Raw genomic sequence first — 19,502 nt, 5'->3', positions numbered from 1 at the left:
AATTTGAAATTACTTTTACCTTATAATCCAAGAGAGAATTCACTTGTTCTACTTCAGAATTACTTATCATGTCACTTTCTTCATCATCAATAATTTCTATTTTCTGTAACACAGGTAGAGAAGTTTTCATAAATACATACCTGATCATCATCACTATACTCAACAATATAGAGAGCATATACATTCAATGTTTAGTTTTAGTGATGGGATTATCTAGTCTAGGTTATCGGAATAAGCTCTGACAACTGACTGGTTCCTCCGTGTCACATCCAGTGTGTATCTGAACCACATCCCTCTACGTTTAGTTGATGAATACTTAGAAAGTAGAAAATTACTGTAATACTATTTAAAATAGAAGAAAAAACTTTCACAATATCTCTTAAAAAATAGGCATACAAATTCTGCTTAAGTAAGGCACTCCAGTGACAGGCCTTCCTGTAAGGGTATGTATGTAATGGTAACCATACCTAATTGGTTGCAAGGGCTTTTTTTTTTAAGTCTCCACATATGTCTTTGCAACTTCTAATGCAAAATGTCACGTATTACATGTATTCCAAAGTCAAATGCATTTTAAAAAATTCTGTTATTTACTGCACTCCATTAACTAAACAATTGAAAGCAGATATGTATGATGTAATGATCAAAATAGCACATTGACCTGTATCCTTCACTGAACAATAAGAAGGAGGAAAGAGAGGCTAACCTGCCCTTAGCTTTAAAATTAAGGTACAGCATAGTTTGTACAGTATCTTGCACACAGAAGGTACTAATTAAATATTTAGAAAAATAATAGACAAAACAACTTAGCACTGATGGAATGACCAATAAGCTCCAGCCATGAGGGCAAGGCAAGTTCTCTAATCATGGAAAGGTTTTTTTTTTTTTTTTTTTTAAAGCAAAACCAAAAGACAAATTAAGTTCTAAATTTTTCTGTTGCACATGAAAAACAGTTAAGAAAAAAAAACACTTAAAAAAAACCCCTTTTATTTATTTAAGTGTGTTTTTCCAGGATCCATCAGCTCCAAGTCAAGTAATTGTTTCAATCTCGTTTTGGAGGGCACAGCTCACAGTGGCCCATGTGGGGATTGAACCGGCATCGTTGTTAAGAGAACCACGCTCTAAACAACTGAGCTAACTGGCTGCCTCCCAAAACACTTTTAAACATTTGAACCCTGCCAACCCAAAGAAAATTTAAAAAAGAAAAGCTAAGCTAGAGTTAGTCACTAGGCAGTCTTTTCAGAACAAGCACACTAATAGCAATATGTCTTAGGCAGAATTTGAAATCAAGCCTCCTATCCAGCAATATATATGGTGATTAAAAGTCACAAACAAACTTGGAATGATCATATTTGATATATTGCCTACGAGGATACAATACCATAATGGTGTTTGTGACCTACAGGCTTCTGAGTCAGGAGAACAGCTGTAATGAAATTGCTTTCTACTGCTGCCTGGAGATGAATCTAATGTTTTGTTTTCTATTATAATCGCTATAAACTTAGGGCTTAATCATGTCGGCTTTCACCAGATCTCAGATTTGATACTTTTTTGATGTTGTTTTTTAGATTCTCTATATATTTGGATTGGTTCTGGGGAATAGGAGCTAAGTAATGTAGGGAGGAAGGCACCAAAGGGCACTATTTAGATTTGTGCATATAAATAGGTCTTATACCTATGTCTTTGTGATTTGTTATCCATGAGTAACTGGGGGCACTCAAAAGTTACAGACAGAAGAGATCCATCCTTGAAAGTTTGGAGTTTTGCCTCTGAAAATCAATTGTTCTTGAAAAGTTAAGTGCCTAAGTCACTGTGAGTCATCCTATGCCATGACTTCATTCATTATCTTCAAATGTTTACTGCAGGGGAGATCCAGTGCAGAGAAATTCAGGCTAATAATGAACATATCTTTAGGTGGAAAGAGGTTCCAACTTGTAAATAATCATATATAATTTGTAATATTGTAACTCAAATCTAGAGCAGATTATTATTTTATGGGGTTTAAGAATATTAGCACAATTAATATTTGTGGAAAACGATTACCACGAGCTACATAATGAAAACACGTCTTTGCCTCAAAATAAAAGCTTGTTTTCTGCTTGTGCAGCATCTCCAGGGAGAGGCCTGACTGTTCGGGTGCTCTCCCCCACAGGCTGCTGGTTGAGACAGGCAGAGACTGAGAGTTTTCCTGAGAGTGTTGGGCAGGGAGCTGCATGGTGGCGTGAATCTGGCCAAGGCATTTGAGTCGCGTTTGTGTGGGCTGGTTGCTGGTGCAGGAGCCCACACACACTGCTCTGACTTTGTGGGGGCCACTGACCACCCCGTGGTGCCCTAGGGGCCTGCCTCACCCACCTACAGCTGCTTTGCTGGGGGCACCCTGGGCCCCTGGTGCCTGGCCCCTACCTCCTCAGGCCACAAAGGGTTTTTGTAGCAGCGGACAGCTCACAGCAAACTGTGGGGATTTTTGGTGGTGAAAACAGTCCCGGAGCCTACACCAGTCAATTGCAGGCAGCTCACAGGAGCCTGCGAGCCTGAGAGGGGGAAGCCAGGGAGCCTGAGAGGGAGGCCGGCCCAAGCCGCGCTGGGCCCTTGCCCTCCACACAGCTGGTGCTGAGTAGACCGGACATTCTCTGTTACTGAGCAAGTGACCTGCAGATTAAAGCAGAGGAAGACCTTTTTGTTTTTCTCCTTCTCTTTTTTCTTTCCCCCCTTTTTAAATCATTATCGTTTTTTCCCCCTTATCTTTTGTGTCCTTTTTTCCCCTTATTCATCTTTTTGGTCATTATTCTTTTTGTTTGTTTGTTTGTTTTGTTGTTGTTGTTTCTCTGGTTTGTTTGTCCTGTTATTGCTTTGGTTACTGTTTTTCTGACTTGTTCTGCTGTTTTTGTTTCTTTTATATATTTTTGTTTCTCTTGTTTTTTCATTGTTTGTCATGTTTTTGTGGCAGTGTATTTGTTTTTTGGTGTTGCTTGTTTGCCTTGTTTAGTTTCTGTTTTGCAAAGTGGGCATGGGCCCAGCACTGGTCCAGGAGATGAGGCTACACTGAATTTGTAGAAATCACTGACCACAGCCTTTAGCCACCTGTAACACCACCTCACCCACCTACAGCTGCATTGCCAGGGGCACTCTGGGTGCCTGGGTGATTGGCCCCACACCCACAAACTGTGGAAAAGGTATTTTACAACAGCAGACAGTCCATGGAGCCCTGGGGACATCTTGGTAGTGTTCAGTGACCGCAAACTTGCACCACAGCCACCTGGGAACAGCTCTCTGAAGTTTGTGAGCTTGACGTGGCAGTTGGCTGCAGTGTCCTTAGGGCAATATACAAGGGAGTCACAGGCCAGGTACTGGCATAAGAGATGAATCTGCATTAATGTTGTAAAAACCACTGGTCTCATTTCATGACTCACTTGGACTCCATCCTGCCCAGCTAGTGTGCATTGCCAAGGGGAACACTCAACACTGGGTCAACCAGCCAGACACATGCTTCTAAGAAGCTTCTTTCAACACTTGGGCTGTCCGTGCAACTAACAGCTGAGAACAGGTCTAGGGGGCCCTGGGCCTTTTTGCTAAACTGCCTCAGGACCAATATCGGTAGCAGCCAGCCTCAGATCACAGAGAAGCCACCAGTACATGTCTCCAGGCCCAGCACAAGCAGCAGCCAACTGTATACAGCTTGAAGGCACCTACAAGGTAGCCATGGGATGGTAACAGACAGGGCTGAAATGGCCCTGAGTGGGAGCCCCACCCGTGAGATACCAGAAATACACCCAGAGGCCAGTGTCCAACCAAACCAGAGCACTACCTGGTTGAACATACAAGCAGTGCTCTCAAAGGAAATTCTCTATAGGCACAAAAGCCTGCAGGGGCTGAGCCTCACTAAGGGGTCAACCTCCACACAGCAGCTCACATACTGTGAGTGGAGATAATTCTCCCAGTTAATCAGCTAAGGGTCAATCTAACCCTCTGACAAGTCAAAAACAATTAAAGGTAAACTTCAACAGCAACACCTCTAGAACATACTGGACAGGAGAATTGGGAGACTGCAATTCGAGTATAAAGGACACATACTACATAAGACCACCTAGAAAAAACTGAGAGACATAGGTGATTTACCTAATACATCAAAGCAATCACAGAATGACAACCAGAATGAGGAAGCAAAGAAACATGTCCCAAATAAAAGATCAGAAGAAACCTCCAGAAATGGAACTAAATGAAACAGAGGCAACAACCTATCAGAGACAGAGTTTAGAACACTGATGATAAGAATGTTTAAGGAACTTAGTGAGAAACTTGACAAAGAAAGAGCAAGCATAAAGAAGGATACAGAAATCATAAAAAATAAACAGTCAGAATTAAAGAATACAATAACTGAAATAAAGAATTATGAAGGAATTCTTGAAGGAATTATGAGCAGACAAAATGAAGCAGAGGACCGAATCAGCTATTTAGAAGACAAGTTAGTGGAAGTCACCCAATAGGAATATCAACAACAACAAAAGAATAAAAAAACAATCAAAATAGTTTAAGAGACCTATGGGACAACGTCTAGCACAACAACATTCACATCATAGGACTACTAGAAGGAGGAGAGAAGGAGAAAGGGATCAAGGAGACATTTGAAGAAATAATGACTGAAAACTTCCTTAACCTGGTGAAGGAAATTGACATACAAGCCTAGGAAGTGCATAGAGTTCCAAATAAAATGAACGCAAACAGGCCCACACCAAGACACATCATAGTTAAAGTGGCAAAGGTTAAAGACAAAGAGAGAATCCTAAAAGCAGCAAGAAAGACAGCAGTTTAACTACAAGGGAATTCCTATAAGACTATCAACTGACTTTTCTACAGAAACTCTGCATGCCAGAAAGGAGTGGCAGGAAATATTCAAAGTGATGAAAGACAAACACCTACAACCAAGATTGCTCTACCCAGCAAGACTATCATTTAAAATTGAAGGCGAGGAAAAGAGCTTCCCAGAAAAGAATAAGATAAAGGAATTCATTACCACGAAGCCAGCATTGCATGAAATGTTAAAAGGGCTTTTTTAAGCAGAAGAAAGGGGAAAACAAACTAACAACGGAAGACCAGAAATGTGAATAACAAAATGGCAATAAATATGTACCTATCAATAATCACTTTAAATGTGAATGGACCAAATGCTCCAATTAAAAGAGTGGATGAGTGGATAAGAAAACAGGACTTATGCATATGCTGCTTACAAGAGACTCACCTCAAATCAAAAGACACACACAGACTGAAAGTAAAGAGATGGAATAAGATATTTCATGCAAATGGAAACGAGAAAAACTGCAGTAGCAATACTTATGTCAGACAAAATACACTTTAAAATAAAGACTACAATAAAAGAAAAAGAAGGGCACAGATCCTCCAGATAGAAAACCAACCCGGAAACAATGGCCTTAAATGACACTTTAGACCAGTTGGTTTAGTTGATATTTTTAGAACATTTCACCCCAAATCAGCAGAATATACATTCTTCTCCAGGGCATATGGAACATTTTCCATGATAGACCACATGCTAGGCCACAAAACAAGTCTCAATACATTTAAGAAGATTGAAATCATATCAAGCATCTTCTCTCACCACAGTGCTATGAAACTAGAAATCGATTATAAGAAGAAACCCAGAACACATACAAATACATGAAGCCTGAATAACATGTTACTAAATAATGAGTGGGTCAACAATGAAATCAATGAAGAAATCAAAAGATACTTTGAGACAAATGAAAATGAAAACACAACAACACCAAATCTATGGGATGCAGCAAAAGCAGTCTTTAGAGGGAAATTCATAGCAATGTAGGCCTACCCAAACAAACAAAAAACAAAAATCTCAAATCAACTGTTTATCTTTACACCTAAGGGAACTGGAAAAAGAACAGCAAAATAAGCCAAAAGGGAGTACAATGAAGGAAATAATAAAGATCAGAACAGAAATAAACAAAATAGAGACCAACAGAAACCATACAAAAGATCAGTGAAACCAGGAGCTGGTTTTTTTGAAAAGGTAAACAAAATTGACAAACCCTTAGCCAGACTCACCAAAAAAAAGAGAAAGAGGACCCAAATTAATAAAATCAGAAATGAAAGAGGAGAAGTGATAACAGATACTACAGAAATACAGAAAATTTTAAGAAATTACTATGAGCAGCTATATGCCAACAAATTAGACAACCTGGAAGTAATGTGTAAATTTCTAGAAGCATACAATATTTGAAGACTGACTCAAGAAGAAACAGAAACTCTGAACAGACCAATTATTATCAACGAAATTGAATCAATAATCAATAAGCTTCCAGCAAACAAAAGTCCTGGACCAGATGGCTTCACAGGTGAATTTCAAAAAACTTTCAAAAAAGAATTAACACATATTCTCCTCAAATTGTTCCAAAAAAATCCAGAAGGAGGAAAGGCTCCCAAGCATTTTATGAGGCCACTATCACCCTGATCCCAAAATCGAAGACATTACATAAAAAGAAAACTACAGGCTGATATCCCAATGAACATAGACACAAAAATCCTCAACAAAATATTAGCAAACTGGATTCAGCAATACTTTAAAAAGATCATACACCACAAGCAAGTGGGATTCATTCCTGGTATGCAAGGTTGGTTCAATATCCGCAAATCAATTAACGTGATACACCACAATAATAAAATGAAAATAAAAATCATATAGTCACATGAATAAATGCAGAAGAAACATTTGACAAAATCCAGCATCCATTTATGATAAAAAAAACTCTTAGCAAAGTGGGAATAGAGGGATAATATCTCAACATAATAAAAGCCATATATGATAAAACCACAGTGAACAACATACTCAGTGGGGAAAAGCTAAAACCTTTCCCCTTAAGATCAGGAAGAAGATAAGGTTGCCCACTTTCTCCACTCCTATTCAAGATAATGCTGGAAGTGCTAGCCACAGCAATCAGACAAGAAAAAGAAATAAAAGGCATCCAAATAGGAAAGGAGGAAGTAAATTGTCATTATGTGCAGATGACATGGTACTGTATATAGAGAACCCTAAAGAATCCACCATAAAACTATTAGAACTAATAAATGAATTTAGTAAAGTAGCAGGATACAAAATTAATATTCAGAAATCAGTTGCATTTGTATACACCAATAATAAACTATCAGAAGGAGAAATCAAGAAAAAATCCCATTTACAATTGCTTCAAAAACAATAAAATACTTAGGAATAAATTTAACCAAAGAAGTAAAAGACCTGTACTCAGAAAATTTTAAGACACTGAAGAGAGAAATCAAAGACGATACAAATAAATGGAAACACATACTATGCTCATGGATAGGACGAATTCATATAGTTAAAATGTCCAGACTACCTAAGGCAATATACAGATTCAATGCAATTCCTATCAAGCTACCAAGGACATTTTTCACAGAAATAGAACATATAATCTTAAAATTTATATGGAACCATAAAAGACCCTGAATATCCATTGCAATCTTGAGAAATAAGAACAAAGTGGGAGGTATCATGCTACCTGATATCAAATCATACTACACAGCTATAGTAATCAAAACAGTATGGTACTGGCACAAAAACAGATCAATGGAACAGAATAGAAAGCCCAGAAATAAATTCATGCCTATATGCCCATCTAATCTATGACAATGGAAGGAAGAATTTACACTGGGGTAAAGAAAGTCAATTGAATAAATGGTGCTGGGAAAATTGGACTGACACATGCAAAAAAATGGAATTGGACAACCTCCTTATACCATATATGAGAACAAATTCAAAATGGATTAAAGACTTAAATGTAAGACCTAAAACTATAAAACTCCTAGAAGAAAATACAGGGAGTAAATTTGCAGACATTACCCTGAGTAATATTTTTATTGATATATCCCCTTGGCAAGGGAAGTAAAAGAAAAAATAAACATATGGCATTACATCAAACTAAAAAGTTTTTTCACAGCAAAGGAAACCATTAATAAAACAAAAAGGCAGCCTACGGAATGGGAGAACATATTTGTCAATAATACATCTGTTAAGGGGTTAATATCCAAAATTTATAAAAAACTCATTCAACTCAACACCAAAAAAACAAACAACCCAATTAAAAAACAGGCAGAGGACATGAAGAGACATTTCTCTAAAGAGGATATATAGATGGCCAACAGACAAATGAAAAAATTCTCAATCTCACTAATCGTTAGAGAAATGAAAATAAAAACCACAGTAAGATACCACCTCACTCCACTCCGGTCAGAATGGCTATCATCAATGAATCAACAATCAACAAGTGCTGGCTAGGTTGTGGAGAAAAGGGAACCCTTGTGCACTGCTGGTGGGATTGCAGATCGGTGCAGCCACTATAGAAATCAGTATGGAGGTATCTCAAAAAACTGGAAATGGAATTACCTTATGACTGCAATTCCACTGTTAGGTATCTACACAGAAAAATCCAAGACACTAATTCGAAAAAATATATGCACCCCTATGTTTATTGCAGCGTTATTCACAATAGCCAAGACTTGAAAAAAAACAAAATGCCCATTGGTAGATGACTGGATTAAGAAACTGTGGTACATTTATACAATGGAGTATTACTCAGCTATAAAGAAGAATGAAATCGTACCATTTGCAACAATATGGATGGACCTAGAGAAAATTATGCTAAGTGAGATAAGTCAGTCAGAGCAAGACAAATATCATATGATCTCATTTATATGTGGAATCCAAAGAACTGAATAAATGAGCAAAGTAATCTGAAACAGTTTCAGAGATATAGAGGAAAAAAATGATGGTTGCTAGGTGGTAAGGCTGTGGGGATGAGGGAGAAGGTGAGGGGATTAGACAGCACAAATTGGTAAGTACAATATTGCCAAAGGATATAAAAAATAGTTTTGGGAGTACAATCAATAACATTGTCAAGATTTTGTATGGTGTCAGACGGGCACATGTCTTATTAGGAAAACCACTTCATGGACGGTATAGATGCCTGACCACTGCACGTTACACCTGAAAATGAATAATATTGTATGTCAACTATATTACATATATATATACATATATATGTATATATATATGTATATATATACACATATATATGTATATATATATGGTCAAGGGATATGGAATACAGCATAGGGAATAGTCAATGTAATTGTAACAGATATCTACGATGTCAGAGGGGCAATAGATTGGGGAAGGGGGATTATCATTTTTTTGAGGGGTGAAATGTTTAACTATTACATTGTTCTCTACACCTGAAACTAATAAAATAAAACAAAAGCTTGTTTTCCTATGCATCCATTGAATTTAGTGTTAGAAGGGTCAAACTTCAACTTAAATCAGGACTAAAGTCAATAAAATGCAATCCTAAACTATATTCTGCATGTGGAAAACAGTGTTATATATTGTTGATGTTTAACAAAAAAGAACAAAACTGTATTTTATGTTCTCAACTTTTATTAAGGAGATGTGGCAGGATTATAGTTAGAAATAGTCAGATTATAGTCAGATAAATAATGTTTGTAATGAAAACCAAGGTAAATCTTGAAGTTACATCCATTTTTGTAATAAAAAAATTCATTATAAGGATCATTTTTAAAGGTTGTAGTCAACCACAAAACAGTTATTCAAAAGCAAAAACAAAAGCACAATGACATTTGCCTTTATGTCTGACTTTAATAGCATCTTGATTTTGTATTACTTGATAGAGGCAGAATATAAACAGATGCTGCTAAAACAGCTGCTTAGAGGACATCTCTATGTACCAATAATGTTTGTATTTTATAAAACGCAGTTTAATCCACACACAGTCTCTCTGTGCGTGTTATACAATCGCTTAATATTGCATTTCCTCCATTAATGTAATGTTTAAGATAACTGAGTCCAATATAACTAGAAAGAAGAAAAGATTCCAAACACAGTATATTAGATAGGCATGGTCTCTACAGAGGCCTTGGAGTAAGGTATCCTTGGATACAATTCCAGAACTAACAAAGGCTTCTTTCATGACTTCAAGCTAAACTGTTTTATTTTTTTTTCATCTGTCAAATGAGAAGAAATCTGCTCTTTGTTAAATATGTTGAAGAAAAATAACTTGTTATGTATAAACTGTCATGTGTGTAGTAAGGTTTTTATATTTGCAAAGCTCAGAAATAAAAATATCTGAGGTTCAAATCATAGTGCTTTAAATTTCACTTATTAAATCCTCAAATATATATAATTTCATTGGTAACAGCTCTGTTTTAGTTTGTGAAGTGGAGCAAGAATTTATTCTGACATCGCTAACATTGTCACTAACTGGAAAAATACCATTGAAATCCATTATGTAACGAGGAAAGAATTTCAAAATGTACATACCACATTATCTGTGGATACTGCATGGTGGTCCTCCTCCTTATGAGTGCTTGCTTCATTTGGAACCACTTCATTGGACTCTTCTGTAGAAAAAAAAAAGGGCCATGATATCCTTTTTCACTCTTCAAAATTTTATTGAGAATGCTTTCTTCACGATCACTTAAATAATTTCTCTTTTGTAAAAAGACACAAATGGCAAATTGACTTCATATATTCTTTGATGAGCAATTCTACTTCTAAAAATGTGTTCTAAGGAAATAAGTGTGGATAGGTCCAATACAAGGATGGTCACCACTACGCTGTTTATAATTTAAGAAAATGGAAGAAATCTATATGCTTAACAATGGAGGATTGGAGAAATCATTTAGGACCTATCTCTATAATAAATTATATGACGCTGCTAAAAATGAAGTAGGAAAATAATTAATAAAAAGGAAAATATTCATGATATACTAGAATGTGAAAAAAATGAAGGTGACCAAACCTATTATGTATGTACACCGTGATCTTAATTTTCTAAAAGAAAAACATGTACATATGCATGAAGAAAAAAAAAAAGACTGACACTATTTACATCAAAGCATTGCCATTATTCTTTCTGGATGGAATTACAGGCACTTTTTATTTTTCTTCTTTTTGTCTAATTTTACTTATTTTGATAATTCTTATTTTCTTCCATTTGCTTACTTATATTTAAATATTTTGTACAATGAACATGCATTTTTCATTGTAATAAGAGAAAAGTGATAAAATAAATTTCAAATACAGGATATATGGCTATAAATATAGTATATTTCCAATGTCTTTTTGTAAAACGACATATGTATGTGAATGTATGCACCTGTGCGCGCGCGCACACACACACACACACACACCTGTATGCAAAGACACTAGCAAAAATATTGCTCCATCCCCATTTTAAGAATGGTTATCACTGAGGGATAGGATTATTTCCAAATTGTTCACTGTATTTCCAATATTTCTATAATGAACATGTATTTATTTTATGATCAAAATTCAATATACTAAAAATGAGAAATAAAAGAAGGGAAAATCAATTCAGAGGAGACAGTCTACTAAGAAGCACTCTGAGCTGAATTAAGGGAAGTGGCAAATTCACAGCATTAGGGTATCTACAAAATAATCCCAGTTTAGAACAGGGCAGCAATGTTTCTCTCTGTTCTTTCTGCACAGCCACATCATGGAGATTATATGCATAAATACTAGTGGAAGCTTTCAGCTCCTTGGTAACCGATAATTTTTTCACCACAAAAAGCAGAACAAAAATATTTATCAACCCTCTTTAGATTTTTCCTAGTCATTCCTTACCATAGAAAGACATATACGTTAGCTCTGTGTGAACATGCGGATGACTAGGTGGAAAACATGGCTGATTCAAGAACTCACATATGAGGACACAGAGAATTACAAATTAAGGTATCTGGGTGGTGAACACACAATGTGATATATAGATGATGTATTATAGAATTGCACACCTGAAACCTATGTAACTTTACTAACAATTGTCACCCCAATAAACTTTAATAAAAAGAAAGACATCTAGGGAAATGTTACCAGAGTTTTAATGCAAAGTGCACTATAAATTCAATTTAACTTTTTAAAATAAAAGAATGATTTATAAACAGAGAAAATTATTATCCATTTGTTATTTAAACATTTTAAATCACAGGCATTTCAAATTCTTTGTAATCACAACTAAATAAAATGAAGGGAGAGGAAATTGTCATCAGGTTTAGTTTCAGACCTGGTATTAGTACTGGTGCTCTCAGAATAGGGGTTATATTGCTTATCAACAAGATCATTACTGGTATCATTCTTTATAGGCATGCCTTCTATATCTATTCTCACTTGCTCATAAACACAGTTCTGCTTTACTGGCAAAATACCTATGCAAAGTTAATTATTTTATAAGATGTAAATAAAAACTGATTTGAGGATTTCTAAAATAACACAGTGTGAAGTAATAAGGCATGTTTTCTTTTGCTTCCACATAGCTTCCGCATTAGTGAAAGTTTGAAAGCTAAACACTGTCAATGTGTCTGATTATTTCTCAAGAAAAACAGCTCTGATAACTGGAAAATAAACAAATAAGTGGAATTATAATCAATGAAAACTCTAGAGGGGACTCTGTGGTGACCACAGGCTCACACTAAGTAGCTGTATGGAGACTTACCTTTCATGCACACACCCGCATAATAGACACAGCTGAAAAGACGCTGTTATAAAATTTAACATTATAGGTGTTAATAGTTCCTTTATTTAAACAATTTGCTTCCCAGAGTAGTAAAAATCTTTAAAATTGTTCAAAATAAATATATTTTGGTAGACACAGAACTTGAAATTAAGGAGCTCAGTCATTTGGTACTTTGCTAGAGTTTGCACTTGGGTGAGGGGTAAATCCAGGTAGCTTTTCATTCTTTTTTCTTTTTTTTCCTTTCTTTCCTTCTTTCTTTTTTTTAAAATCAATACCAACCACACCTCCGTTCTCTTCAGCTCCACACAGAAAAAGGAAAAGGAAATGGGAGAAGCGAAGGTGGGAGGTAGAAGGTGGAAGTTAGAGGTACATCAGAAGTTCTGTATCAGGGAAGTACCTACGTTCTCAAAAGCAAAATGGAATTGAAACTGCTGAAAGATCAACAGCATTGTTGGGTGACTTTGGCTAAACCTGCCATTTACTGTGTTTTATAAAATAATCCTTGTTTTCACTTGTAGAATTTTTTCTAGAAACTTTTAATGTGATTTTAAATTGATTTTAACCTATAAAATGTAAGTCCTGATTTAAAGACATTTTTTCCTTCTTCGACAGCCATATTACAAGAGACCTTGAATTTTAAGTTAGGTTTTTGAAATAGTATGGGCAGCTACTCTGATTATTCTATCTCTGTATCTCTATGTGGGGACAGAGCCAGGAGAGCAGTTTCCAGGCTCTCGACCTCATGTGGAAAGGTGCTGGCTCAGGTAGTAGATGGCCATCAGCTGTGACTAGTTGGCCATCAGCTGTAACCAGTTAGATATTAGCCACTAATATAACTGCCATGGCTACACTAGGGGGTTGGTTGGTTGGCAGAGAAGCAGACAGCAGATTGTGGCTCCTGCTTCCTGTGTCTCCGACCCAGCGGCCATCGAGAATATAGTGGTATGACTCCCCTATCTATGTCTCTATTGTTGTTCCTTTTTGGCCTCACCATATCCTGTGTTCTGGTGTGAAAAGTGGAAGCAGAGACACATGGCGCAGCGAGCAGGATATGATGCTGGCCAAAGTTCTCCGAAAGGTGGTGGAACAATTTGTGTGTATGAACACTCAGTCTCAGGAAGCCCATGAGGAGTGCCGCCGGGAGTAGGAAATGTGATCTGCCTGGGAGAAACGTGAACCTTCTGTGAATTGGTGGTCTTCTCGAGCCTCTGGATGGCACACCAACCTATTGGCTATAGCAGGTGTTGCCTGCCTTTTGGTGGTCCGCTTCTGCTGTACGCTCCTAGAGTTGTGGATATCTTACACTGGGGCCATCACTCACTTGAACACCTGCTGTGGCAAGCAAGATTCCAGTCAGGTAAGAATGATGTCTGACTCTGGGCAGGAGGACATGTGGCCTCCACACAGTGTGTAGTGCCTGGTGGCCACTGTTCTCAGGAGTCGGACCCCTGTGGAGGGGTGGGAAGATGTGGATGACTGTCCAACAAGCATAGGAAAAGCTGTGCAGCTGCTGGAGAGCTGGACCCCTGTGGAGGAGTGGGAAGACATGGATGGCTCTCCAACCAGCACAGGCCAGAGAAAATGAAGGTCATTGTGGCCGTGTGGGCTGGGAAGTGCTTGCTGGGGCAGCCCAGATGCGGGTCTTGTAGTCCCAGGAGGAAACGCTTGCTGAGTCCTCAGTGGAAGATGTGGGTGAAATCAAGGTCATCCCTCACCCCCAAGTTGGGGAGGACTTGTAGCCCTCACCCTGAGGAGAGAGCACACATTATGAGGCCAATGCACAACCCTGGCAAATGACTGTGGACTATGGGGAATTGCCCTCCATCCCTGATTTGATGGACCGCTTGACTGTTTGCTTAGGAATGTACCACCAAGTAGTGGAACTGGCGGATGATTGCTTCCTGTGTCAGGAACCCAGCTCATGAGAAAAAGTTTCAGTCCAGTTCAAGCAGTGTCCCAGGGGGTGTCCTTCAATGTCCACCTACTTTTTGTGCACAGCCAGGGTTTCTCATGGTACTGTGCTGGAACAATAGTGGCTCACAGCCAAGGTGCTTACATATTCTCAATGGCGGTCTGTCCAGACACAGGAAGCAAACATACGCCTGCACCCCAACAAGGGGTCTTCCTGCACCACAGTCTCACTGGTGGCTGGGCAAGACACAGTAAGCAAACATCCAACAGTTCCACCACATGGTGGTACGTTACAGCTGATGGCCATCAAATAACCGAGCCAGTACCTTTCCACATGAGGCCGAGAGCCTGGAAACTGCTCTCTGGGACTCTGTCCCCACATTCCACCCCTCCAGGGTCTCACCTCACAATCTATGTGACAAGCGTCTTCCGTGAAGGGCACCGTGTCATATTAGCCTATAGGCACCTATGGACAGAAAGAAATAGTAGTCATAGGAACCAACAATGGCAAATCCCTTCCATCTGGGAGGATACACGCTAGCTTTTTGTCCTCCTTTTTGGGAAAGGAGGGTAGCTGCCACTGGCACCTTTCCTGGTTTGTGGTACCAGACCTTTATGGCAGTGCTTGGGGTTCCTTGCATAGTTTCAACATGTAACAGAACAGGGGACCCCATAATAGGCCATAGCAAGAGCACATAGGTTCCCTGCAAAATCATCCTGGCATTAGGACCTCCGTATACAACAGTCACTTGTGGTGGCCACTCGGCGACCACCACTGGCATCACTTGCAAATCATGGGTCAAACCAGCCCCCCATGGGGCTATCAGGCCCAACCACCAACAGTGGGGGCTTTTGACCTACCAGGGACAAGTCCATTGCTGCCGTTCCCCTTCTTTCAAGCATGTGGGTGCTGGCAGCAAAATGTTTCCATTTCTGCCATAGCCTGGCTTTAACAGAGTCTCACTTGTGGTAACCTGTAACTGAATGGGAGCAGCTGTTCTATGTAGCAGAGCTTCTACTGATGTGGGCTTTCCCTTCTGTGGTCTATCATTCGGGATTCTCAAGATGTCCCACAGACGTGAGGCCAAGTCGTGCATCGTGGGAGGGTGTTTTGACACCCTGAGGCCTTGCTTCAAAAGCCCGCTGTAGCATTCAATCATGCCAGCTGCTTGTGGGTTATACGGTGTATGAAAAAACCATTGCACGTCCATCTTGGCAGCCCAGCGCTGCATTACTTACCCGGTAAAATGGGTACCCCTGTCACTTTCAATGACTTGGGGGCGCCCTTAGAGGGCACACAGCCATATAAGAGAGACCACTGTATGTCGCTGATCCGCAGCCGGACACGGCCAAGCAAACATCAACCCTGTAGCAGTGTCCACTGCTGTGAATGCATATGTGTGTGTATGTATACATATATATGGATACTATATGTTTACACACACACACATATATATATATATATATATATGTGTGTGTACTCATATATATGTGCAGAGTGTGCCAAAAAAGTGTACACATTTTAAGAAAGAAAACCTGTAACAAAATTGTAATACTCAATATATACGTATAACAAAAGATGAATACAAGTCACATTTGACTTCTGCAAGTACAAGAGGTGCTGAAAGTGGTTCACATCAGCATCCAGGCACTTCTGATTACAGCAAACTACTACTAGAGTGATGTTGACCAAAGTATCCACTTGTACACATTTTTTGGAGATCATATATATATATATATATATATATATATATATATATATATATATACTACTTAAACTCACTGGAAAAATCGTAGATTGTTTAACAAATAGTGAGGGGAGACTGGTTAATGATTTGGAAAAATAACATTAGATATTTTCCTCACACATCTTAAAGCAAAATAAATTCTAGGTGGAATAAATATTAAGTTGTAAAAATGAAGCCATAAGGATACAAGAAGCAAATACAGGGATATGTTTACATAATTGAAGTACAAGGAAGAACTTTGTAATCACGACACTAAGTCAGACATCATAAAGGAAAGGATTGGCATATTTGAAAACATAAAAATTACAGAAAAAAAATGTTCTGACATCAGAAAACTCCATAAGCAAATTTAAAAGGCTAAAAACAAACTGGAAAATATAATGTTAATATCCTGATCAATAAAATATCTATCACAGATATAAAAGACAATATATAGCTTGATTCCATTTATGTCAAGTTCCCAGCAAAGACAAATTTATATAGTCAGAAATCAGATCAGTGGTTATCTGGATTTGGAGGTGGGAGTGGGGATTGACTGCACATGGGTTCAAGAAAAATTTTTGAAGTAATGAAAATATTCTAAAATTGAATTTTAGTGATGGTGATAGTTGTGCAACTCTATTAAATTTACTAAAATTATCAAATTCTACATTTACAATGGATGAATTTTCTGATATGTATTATAAATTAAACCTCAATATAAGTGTTCATTTAAAAAGTTGTCAGAAGAGAACTGTTTCTCTGCTTGAAGTCAAATGAAAAATACTTCTCATGGACAAATGGTATAACTACTTGTTATTATTTGAATTCTAATTTAGGGACACACTGAGAAATATTATAAAGATGATGCAAAATAATTCCTTTATTTTGAAGGTGAGGAAACTGAAGACAAATGAATTAAACACTTTGCCTGAAGTCACATTATCAGCTAGTAAAAAATCTAGGACTTGCAACCAGGTTACCTGACTACTAGTGTGGTGTTTGTCACATTCCACCATACTTTCTTTCATTGCAATGCATTTAACATGCTCCAACCTCAATTGACTAGAATTCCAATAAAACAAAAATAAACATGTAATAAGTTATAGTGTATGGATTGCTGTAATAAGCAACATTTCTAAGAGTAGTAGATCATTATTGTAGTAGATGAACGTTCTTTGTTGTGATGAATTAATGTGGGAGACTATTTAGTTGGAGTCATTAAAAAATAAAAAAATAAGACAATAAGTGTTGATGAGGATATGGAGAAAAGGGAAAACTTGTACACAGTTGGTGGAATATAAATTGGTACAGCCATTATGAAAAAGGTAAGGAGGTTCCACAAAACATTAAAAATAGAAATACCATATGATCCAGCAAACCCTCTTCTGTGTATATACCCAAAGAAAATTAAGTCAGTACCTCCAAAAGGTTTCTGCACTCCCACGTTCATTGAAGCATTATTCACAATAGCCAAGATATGGAAACAACTTAAGTGTCTGTTGACAGATAAATGGATAAAGAAATTGTGATACATATAATTCAGCCTTAAAAAGGAGATTATGATATTTGTGATAACATGGATGAACTTGGGGGATATTATGCTAATTGAAAAAAGCCAGTAAAGAAAGAAAAGCACTGCATGATCTCATTATGTGGAATTTTTAAAAATTTATTAAGATGACAATTGTTAGTAAAATTACATAGATTTAAGGTGTACAATTCTGATTTACATCATCTATAAATCCCATTCTGTGTTCACCACACAGAGTCAGTTCTCCTTCCATAACCACATATTTGATCCCCCTTACACTCATCTCCCACTTCCCAAAACCCCTTACCCTCTGGTAACCACTAAACTATTGTCTGTGTCTATGTTTCTGTTTCTCAATTGTTTGTCCTGTTCTTTTGTTGTTTTTGATTTATATACCACATATCAGTGAAATCATAGGGTTCTCTGCTTTTTCTGTCTGACTTATTTCACTTAGCATTATACTCTCAAGATCCATCCATGTTGTCACAAATGCTCCTATATCATCGTTCCTTAACGCATAATAGTATTCCACTGTGTATATATACCACAACTTCTTTATCCATTCATCTATCGAAGGACATTTTGGTTGTTCCCATGTCTTGCCCACGGTAAACAAAGCTGCAATGAACATTGGAGTACACGTGTCTTTATAGAGAAATGTTTTCAGATTTTTGGGTAGATACCCAGGAGAGCGATTGCTGGGTCATATGGTAATTCTATTTGTAATTTCTTGAGGAACCTCCACACTGCCTTCCATAGTGGCTACACCAGTCTGCATTTCCACCAACAGTGTATGAGGGTTCCTTTTTCTCCACAGCCTCTCCAACACTTTTTACTATTTGTCTTGTTGATGATAGCCATTCTGACTGGGGTGAAGTGATATCTCATTGTGGTTTTTATTTGCATTTCTCTGATAATTAGTGATGTTGAGCATTTTTTCATATGTCTATTTACCATTTGTATGTCCTCTTTGGAGAAATGTCTCTTCAGGTCCTCTGCCCGTTTTTCAATTGGGTTGTTTGGTTATTTGTTGTTGAGTTTCATGAGTTCCTTGTATATTTTGGATATTAGCCCCTTATCAGAGACACTGTTTGCAAAAATCTTCTCCCATTCAGTTGCTTGCCTCATTATTTTGTCAATAGTTTCTTTTGCTGTGCAGAAGCTTTTCCGTTTCATATAATCCCATTCGTTTATTTTAGTTTTTACTTCCATTGCCTTTGGAGTCAAAATCATAAAATGCTTTAGAACCCAAGGTCCATAAATTTAGTACCTATGTTTTCTTCAAAGCAGTTTATTGTGTCACGTCTTATGCTTAAGTCTTTGATCCATTTTGAATTAATTATGGTACATGGTGACAGATAGCAGTCCAGTTTCATTCTTTTGCACGTAGCTATCCAATTCTGCCAGCACCATTTATTGAAGAGGTTGTCTTTCCTCCATTGTATGTTTTTAGCTTCTTTGTCAAAAATTATCTGTCCATATTTATGTGGTTTTATTTCTGGGTTCTCAATTCTATTCCATTGGTCTATGTGTCTGTTTTTCCGCCAATATCAAGCTGTTTTGATTATTGTAGCCCTGTAGTACAAGCAAAAATCAGGGAGTGTGATACCTCCAGGTCTTATGCTTAAGTCTTTGATCAATTTTTAATTAATTGTGGTACATGGTGACAGATAGCAGTCCAGTTTCATTCTTTTGCACGTGGCTATCCAATTCTCCCAGGACCATTTATTAAAGAGGCTGTCTTTC

At 37.6% G+C, this 19,502-nt stretch overlaps 1 protein-coding gene across 2 annotated transcripts in view; it reads right to left on the bottom strand.

Moving 5' to 3' along the window:
* HDX (highly divergent homeobox) overlaps nt 1-19,502 on the bottom strand; it is a 217,687-nt gene that overhangs the window by 22,492 nt on the left and 175,693 nt on the right. For both annotated transcript variants that reach the window (XM_081043668.1, XM_081043669.1), the window contains 2 exons: nt 10,373-10,452; nt 20-103 (listed from right to left, as the gene is read on the bottom strand). In XM_081043668.1, coding sequence (XP_080899794.1) covers nt 20-103; nt 10,373-10,452 — 164 coding nt within the window. The remainder of the gene's footprint in view (nt 1-19; nt 104-10,372; nt 10,453-19,502) is intronic.

This window comes from Rhinolophus hipposideros (genome assembly GCF_964194185.1).
Source record: "Rhinolophus hipposideros genome assembly, chromosome: X".
Classification (NCBI taxonomy): Eukaryota; Metazoa; Chordata; class Mammalia; order Chiroptera; family Rhinolophidae; genus Rhinolophus; species Rhinolophus hipposideros.
This window is presented reverse-complemented; position numbering and strand designations above follow the sequence as displayed.